The sequence below is a fragment of the Quercus robur genome, chromosome 1 (genome assembly GCF_932294415.1).
Source record: "Quercus robur chromosome 1, dhQueRobu3.1, whole genome shotgun sequence".
In the NCBI taxonomy this organism is placed as follows: domain Eukaryota; kingdom Viridiplantae; phylum Streptophyta; class Magnoliopsida; order Fagales; family Fagaceae; genus Quercus; species Quercus robur.
In genome coordinates this window covers 42,216,502-42,224,913 of record NC_065534.1, presented here as the reverse complement: position 1 = coordinate 42,224,913, position 8,412 = coordinate 42,216,502, and the positions used below count along the sequence as shown (strand labels likewise).

The following is an 8,412-nucleotide window of genomic DNA, read 5'->3' as shown; positions in this document are numbered from 1 at the left end:
TCAAACCCTATACTACCAGTATCATCAAGACCGAGGCCACATGACCAATTATTGCAGAACCTTGCTCGATTATTTAGAACAGTTAGTTAAAGCAAGGAAGCTGAAGCAGTTCATAAACAAATCCCCTAGGAAGGGGAACCAAACAGGACAGGGATACTAGAGGAAGGTGGCACCACACCCATCATTGGGAACCATCCATGTCATTTTCGCCACACCGGATAAGGAAGCAGGGCCCTCGTCCAGGGTAATGTCAATCTCACCACAATCTGAGTTTGGAGAAGAGGATGGAGGGTCCAAGAGGATTAGGACCAAGCAAGAGTCAATCCTAGGCTTCTCGGATGTTAATAAGGTTGGGACCTTCCTGCCCCATGATGATGCTCTGGTGGTTACCCTCCAAATTAGAGGGCTTGACGTTAGAAGGGTAATGGTGGATCAAGGAAGTAAGGCTAAAATCATATACCCGAACTTGTATAAGGGATTGAAGTTGAATCTCGAGGATCTCAAAAAGTACAAATCCCCCTTAATAGGGTTTGATGGGAGAACTGTGATCCCCAAAGGAATAATTAAGTTGCCGATACAAATGGGCAGTGAAGTTGTCGAGGTAGATTTCATTGTGGTTGACGCTTATTCTCCCTACACCACAATTCTGGCGAGGCCATGGCTTCATTCTATCAGGGCAGTCTTTTCCACCTTGCATATGAAGATGAAGTACCTAACTAAGGGGCGCGTGGGGGAGCTAGTAAGGTGCTAGATGATGGCCAGACAGAGTATGGTTGCTGCAATCAGGCACCAGTCAACTCAAATGGATCCCCTTGACCTAAGTCACATTTCATAGCAATTAGCAGTTGAAGAACTAGAGGACTTTGGTAGAATGGCAGTAGGTGGATTGCAGTGTGAAGAATTGGAGAATGTTGTCCTCAGTTTGGATGAAGATAGATTTTTTCAGGTCGGGACCCAACTACCTCCGGCCGAGAAGGAAGAGTAGTTGGTCTTCCTAAAGAATAACTTGGATGTTTTTGCTTGGAGCACATACGAGGCCCTGAGGGTAGATTCCGAATTCATATGCCACCACCTTGACATGAACCCAACATCACACTGAAGAGGTGACAACCTCGGCAATCCTCTAAAGAGCATGCCGAAGCAGTGAAAAAAGAGCTTAATAAGCTAAAGCAAGCTAGAGCAATCAAGGAGGTCTCTTATCTTGAGTGGTTGGCCAGCACCGTAGTGGTTAAGAAGATGTTAGGGAAATGGAGGGTTTGTGTCAATTTTACCAATTTGAATAAATCACACCCCAAAGACCCCTTCTCATTTCCCAGAATCAACCAACTTGTAGACACAACGTTCGGCCATCCTCGGATGAGTTTTCTAGACACCTTCCAAGGCTACCATCAAATACCACTTGTATTGACAAATCAAGAGAAGACAACGTTTCTAACCCCTGCTGGAAACTACCACTATCGACTGATGCCTTTTGGCCTGAAGAATGCTAGCTGCACCTATCAAAGAATGGTGATAGGGATGTTTGAAGCTCAGCTAGGCAAGAACATTGAAGCCTTCACAGATGAAATGGTGGTAAAGAGCAAGTAGGTGTCCAAGCATCTAATAAGGGATCTGGACGAAGTTTTCTCAATCCTTAGGAAACATAAGTTGCACTTAAACACTTCAAAATGCTCTTTCGGTGTAGGATCAGGGAAATTTCTAGGGTACATGACCATTCGCTGAGAAATAGAGGTTAATCCCAATCAAATCAAAGCCATCATGATTTGCACCCACCTTGAAACCCGAAGGAAGTACATAGGCTGACTAGGATGACAATGGCCTTGAACAGATTCATCTCTCGATCAACTGATCACTATAGACCATTTTTTTAGTTACTTCACAAATGGAAAGACTTTACTTGGTCCGAGGAGTGTGACAAGGCCTTTGAAGAGCTAAAAGGATACTTGGCCCATCCACGAATCTTGTCCAAACCTGAGAAGGAGGAGGTTTTGTATGCATACATAGCAGTTTCGGCCTATGCAATAAACCTAGTCTTGGTTTGAACAGAAGTAGGGGTGCAAAAGCCGGTCTATTATGTGAGCAAGTCCCTCCAAGAGGCAGAAACCCGATATTTGCCCTTGGAGAAAGCCATCTTAGCCATCATACATGCCACGAAAAAGCTTTCCCATTATTTTTAAGCACATACAGTCGTCATCCTCACCCAACTCCCTTTACAAGCCCTACTTTGGAGGTTGGACTTTACGGGGAGAGTAGCCAAGTGGGGAACCATGTTGGAAGCATTTGACATCAAGTACTTACCACATACAACTATGAAAGTGCAGGTTTTGGCTGACTTGGTAGCAAAGTTTACTGAAGGAGCAGAAAAGGATAGGTTCGAGAGGGGGGACATTTTACCTAGAATTTTCGCTTGTTTCAATGTCTCATCCACCATTACAGGAATTATATGTGGATGGGGCTGCTAACTAGAAAGGATCATGGATTGGGATTGTTTTAGTATCTCTTGAGCGAATAGCCATGGAGAAATCCCTAAGGTTAGGCTTCCCAGCCACGAATAACGAGGCAAAATACGAAGCTCTTCGAGCACACTTAAGCGCAATAAAGAAACTTGGAGGAAGGGCTGTGGAGGTCTTTTCCAATTCAAGGCTCATCGTGGGGCAAGTGAAAGGAGAATTTGAAGCCAAAGACTAAAGGATGCAATGGTACCTAAGCCAAGTGGAACAACTGAAATCTAGCTTCAAGGTTTTTTCTATAAAGCAAGTCCCTAAGAATAAAAATGCTCAGGCTGACTCGTTAGCAACCTTAGCCACCTCATTAGGAAAAGGCCTGCCAAAAGTTATAATAGTAGAGGATTTAGTAGCGCCTAGTTGGAACGGTCAAGTCCCTATCGAAATAAACAAAATAAATGTCGGCCCAAGCTGGATGGACGAAGTGGTATCATTTTTAAGGATGGGATATTTCCCAAAGACAAAACTGAGGCTAAAAAGATCTAAAGAAAGGACCACGATATTGGCTCTCAGAAAAGTAGAAGTTATACAAGCGGTCGTATTCCGACCCATATTTATTATGTGTCCATCATGAGGCGGTAGACCCGTTACTAGAAGAACTCCATGAAGGAATCTATGGCAGTCATACTAGTAGGAGGTATTTGTCTCATAGAGCTCTCACTCAGGGTTATTGGTAGCCCAGCATGCAAAGGTTCGCTTAAGATTATGCCAAAAAGTGTGATCGGTTCCAAAGATACGCCCTGAATATTCATCAGCCCGAAGGGGTCCTGAATCCACTTACTAGTTCATGGCCTTTTGCACAATGGGGTTTGGATATAGTTGAGCCTTTCCCAAAGGCAACTAGAAATCGAAGATGGCTCCTCGTTGCACCCGACTACTTCACAAAATGGGTCAAGGCTAAGCCTCTCTCTAATATTCAAGATCAAGGCATGAAGAAGCTTGTCTGGAAAAATATCCTCACAAGGTTTGGAGTTCCACAAACTCTGATTTCAAACAACGGGCATCAGTTCGATAGCAAGGCTTTCTAAAGATATTACTATGAGTAGGGCATAAAGAATAGATATTCTACCCTGGCCTATCCTCAAAGCAATGGGTAAGCCAAGGCAACCAACAAGGTCATAATGGATGGGCTCAAAAAGAGGTTGAACGAAGCAAAGGGAAGATGGGTGGATGAATTACCACATTTATTATGGTCATACCACCCCACTCCTAAAAGATCAACTGGAGAAACCCCTTTTTCAATGACATGGTTCTAAGGTAGTTATCCCTCTAGAAACAGGATTCCCGACAATGATACCTAACCAGTTTAATATCAGCGGAAATGAACAACTCCTCTTTACTAGCCTAGATTTGGTTGAGGAAAGAAAAGAAGTTGCCATGGTCCAGCTAACCCATTACCAACAGAAGCTAAGACAGGGATACGACAGGGGCATCAAGACAAGAGCATTTGTACCAGGAGACCTGGTCCTAAGAAAGGTCGTAGAGAATACCATAAATCCATAGTGGGGAAAGCTCAGGCCTAACTGGGAAGGACTTTACCACATAACATCAATGGCAGGGATAGGTGCTTATTGTCTAGAAGACTTAGATGAAAATTGTGGGGTCAGAGAATTCGTGGCCCAAGCCCACTCTACATTAGGGCCCAAGGCCTAAGCCGAGGAGAGCTCTTGCCGAGGACGCATAAGGAAAGCCCAAAAGAGGCACAAGGATATCGCCAAGGACGACATCATGCTCAACACCTTACAAAACACCCGAAGAAAAGGACAAACTCAGTACAGGAGCAGGACAAGGGAGAAAGCTGCCAATATGGTAGTACAGAATCCTGCATCTGACAGGCCCATACTCCAAACCATGCTATTTAACTTTCCCAACTACCTCTAACCACTGGAGGTATGGATCGATAGGACAGGTCTGCGCCCCAAAAAGTGAAACTGGCACGTGAACACTAAAAGGAAGGTGATCACTAGTATAAAAGGGGGAAAGAACGAAGGGAAAAGGGGCTCCCGGGGGAGAGAGGAAAAATCCTACAAAATGGGAGAAGGGGAAGGATACTAGGCTCCTCGGACGAAATCCGAGGACCTAAATCCTTCAACCTATACCGATGGAATGCTTAGCCATTCAAGCTAAATCCAAACCGCTGACCTGTGACTAAGGTCCTGCCTTTCAAGCCCACTCTCTACAAATCATATTGTTAGGGCCCTTTACTTACGAGCCCAATGTCATTCTTGGGCCACTAAATAATCGTGTCCCTACAAAAATGATATCCCATGGCCTTGGAATGTAAATAACCTGCGAAGATAGTGGATGGGCTCAAAAAGAGGCTGGACGAAGCAAAGGGAAGATGGGTGGATGAATTACCACATTTATTATGGTCATACCACCCCACTCCTAAAAGATCAACTGGTGAAACCCTTTTTTCGATGACATGGTTCTAAGGTAGTTATCCCCCTAGAGACAGGATTCCTGACAATGAGACCTAACCAGTTTAATATCAGCGGAAATGAACAACTCCTCTCTACTAGCCTAGATTTGGTTGAGGAAAGAAAAGAAGTTGCCAAGGTCCAGCTAACCCATTACCAACTGAAGCTTAGATAGGGATACGATAGGGGCATCAAGACGAGAGCATTTGTACCAGGAAACCTGGTCCTAAGAAAGGTCGTAAGGAATACCATGAATCCAGAGTGGGGAAAGCTCAGACCTAACTGGGAAGGACCCTACCACATAACATCAATGGCAGGGATAAGTGCCTATTGTCTAGAAGACTTAGATGAAAATGATATCCCACGGCCTTGGAATGTAAATAACCTGCGAAGATATTACTATTAATGAATGATACTGAAATTATTCCTTTTTTTTTCTTTACTCTTACAGCTTCACTTTTATTAGTATCTGCACTTTTTATCCTACAATGACTAAGTGCTAAACAAAACCTTGGCCATGTTCAACTCCTCGGGTCACATGCCTTGGGTAAATTAACTCTTATTAAAATGGCTAAGTGTTGAACAGAACCCGGCCATAGTCAACTTCTCAAGTCATATGCCTTGAGTAAATTAACTCTTACAGAAAATAAAATGGCTAAAGTTAAATAGAACCTCGACCATGTTTGACTCCTTGGGTCACATGCCTTAGGTAAATTAACTCTTATTAAAGAGGCTAAGTGTTGAATAGAACCTCGGCCATGTTCGATTCCTCATGTCATATGCCTTAGGTAAACTAACTCTTACAAAAAATAACAAAATGGCTAAATGTTAAACAGAACATCGATCATGTTCAACTCCTCGAGTCACATGCCTTGGATAAATTAACTCTTATTAAAATGGCTAAGTGTTAAGTAGAACCTCGGCTGTGTTTAACTGCTCGGATCACATGCCTTGGGTAAATTAACTCTTACAGAAAATAAAATGGCTAAAGTTAAATAGAACCCCAACCATGTTCGACTTCTTGAGTCACATGACTTGGGTAAATTAAATCTTATTAAAATGACTAAGTGTTAAATAGAATCTTGGCTATGTTCGATTCCTTAGGTCACATGCCTGGGATAAATTGACGCTTAAAGTGAATCAAGTGTTAAAAATAAAAATAAAAAAATAAAAAAGGACAAGAGGCAAATACAAGCAAGTACTAGTCAGATAAAAGCAGAATTTTCAGCAATCATTGATTTCAGAATAAGCAATACAAGAAAAAGAAAGGATAAAAGCCTGCAACCTAAGCTAAAATGTAAATTAGGAGCTCCTACTACAAAGGATCTAACAAGACCTATTCTGTGGAATCTTTCTTTTTTCATTCTCCAGCCTTGTCCTCTTTTTCCAAAGACCCTTTGTCATTGCCCTCCTTCTCAGGAGGAGGTTGAGAAGTTGGTTCGGCTGGTCTCGATGCCAAAGTGGATGAGCTGGCTTCACCCCTAAGAGTAGAAGGATAGACAATCCTTGATGGGTCTTTAAGCTCCAAAGACGAGTCCACCCCAACAACATTCAGAGCTTTGGCCCAAACTTGGGGGCAAAACTCTTAACTTAAGTCTCTCATTTAAAGGGTAAGACTGGTCGAGGTCTCTTTTTTCCCCTGTTCATAAGCAGCTTGTTATGCCTTGAATAGCTCTGCATCCTTCCCCTTTAGTTCTTTTCATTGGAGTCCAACTTTTTCTTTAGCAAGAGCCAACTCTTCCTTAGTGGTCCAAAGCTGACCACATTGCTCTTCAACCTATCTGTCAACAACCCCCATGGCAACTTCAGTGCTCTTTCTTCCCCTCTCGGCCTTAGCTAACCTGAAGAGGGAGTCCTTGTACTTTTTCTCCACATCAGCTTGAGCCTTAGTGACGGCTATTCGGCGTGACTCCCCTTCCTTGGATTTGGAGAGAGCATAGTCCACCCACTCTTCAGCAACATAGGAGGCCTAGACCGCTTATGTAGACAAAAAAAAAAAAAAAAAAAAAAAAAAAAAAAAAAAAGATTATTATTATAAAAAAATTAAAAAATAAATAAATAAAATAGGAAGGGGCACAAGCTCGACCCTAGGAACTTACCATAGCCAAATCTCTCTTCAAAATGAGGAACACGTTATGCTTCATCAAATTCCGAAGCTCCTCTATGTCTCGAGGGAGGAGAAAAGCCTACTCAACAAAGTTGGGCATGTATCCAACTCTCCCTTGCTGAAATTCTCTGATAGAAGAGTTAGAAGGGAGAGAGGCTCCAAGTAAAGACCTTGGAGCGCTGATCTGTTGCAACATTGAAGCTAGTTCCCTCAGTGGAACCTTTCTTCAACTGGGCTCTAGTAACCTTAGGCCCTTTTGGAGGCTCTTGCTCCATTATTAGCTAAACCTCGCCCTCCTCAGAGCTCTCCTTCCCAACCCTCTTATCCCTTTTTCATTTCTTCTTTATAGGCTTAGAAGGAGAGGTCCAAGCCAAAAAGGGGTGGGAGGCCTTAAGTCCACAGGTACAACAGGCGAAGCTCCCTCAACATAGGTCTCCTGCAAGGACAGAAGGTTAGGCATACTTTTTTGGATTACCATTCCTTTGGGTATGTCAGAGACTTCCTAGTTGATACTAACTTGGGCTGTAACTTGAGGTTGGGAGTTGGCCTCAGAGTGCTTGGCTAGGTCAGGTCGTTAAAAACATCAAAATCCTCCTTAAGGTCAAGGTAGGTAGTCACTCCTACTTGTACCTCTGGTTCCTCATTAGAAGGTTTGACCACTTCCTTAGCCTGAATAAGGTCGGGGACTTGTTGAGTGGTTAGTTCAACATCTTGAGTCCCCTTTAAAGGGGAACCAGAGAGAAATCCAGGAACGGCTACATTAATCCTTGCTAGCCAAGGATCTTTGTACTTGATCACATGCTTTGGGGATTGGAAGCATTTTGAAATAAGAGTGTACCTAAGGATAATATGGGCAGCGCAAACCTAACCATCCTTGTGAAGGAAGATCTCGGACCTAAAATCCTAGTAAGATCCTTGAAGTTCACCAAATTACGATTCACGACAATAAAATTATCATCTACAAATGTTTTGAAAAGAAAAGTACGAAATTAGGCATTTTTCATAGAAAAATAAAATAGAAATAATAATAATGATAATAACTAAGAGGTACGAAAAAAATTAATTGTGAAGGAAGTAACTCTCTATAAACTAAGGTTAAATTAATTTGTCTTTGGGCCTATGGTCATCACACCTAGTTCCCCATCTTGCGTGGGATAGTGTAGACCATCGTGCCATTCACCAGAGATGATTCGAAAATTCTTGTCCATTGGTCTCAGGGAGACAAGAAATTAATCTAACCGAAGGCACCCAGTCCTAAGCTAGTAACCCGTTGCCTCTCTATTCTGATAACTATAAACCTAGTTGACGACGTGATAAGTTATGATGATACACAAAAATCAGTAGGCTGGAATGCTTCTGGCTATGGTGATGGCTGTGAATC

At 42.8% G+C, this 8,412-nt stretch overlaps 1 protein-coding gene and 1 long non-coding RNA gene across 2 annotated transcripts; one reads left to right on the top strand and one right to left on the bottom strand.

Moving 5' to 3' along the window:
* Nucleotides 1-247: 247 nt before the first annotated feature.
* On the top strand, nt 248-985 carry LOC126712256 (uncharacterized). The gene is made up of 2 exons (XM_050411521.1): nt 248-739; nt 836-985. The coding sequence occupies exons 1-2, from the start codon at nt 248-250 to the stop codon at nt 983-985; spliced, it is 642 nt and encodes a 213-aa protein (XP_050267478.1).
* A 5,128-nt stretch (nt 986-6,113) lies between these two features.
* Nucleotides 6,114-7,814, bottom strand: LOC126714200 (uncharacterized). The gene is made up of 2 exons (XR_007651565.1): nt 7,024-7,814; nt 6,114-6,901 (listed from the first exon to the last, which is right to left on the bottom strand). It is a non-coding gene; the product is annotated as an uncharacterized LOC126714200 (long non-coding RNA).
* Between the last annotated feature and the right edge of the window lie 598 nt (nt 7,815-8,412).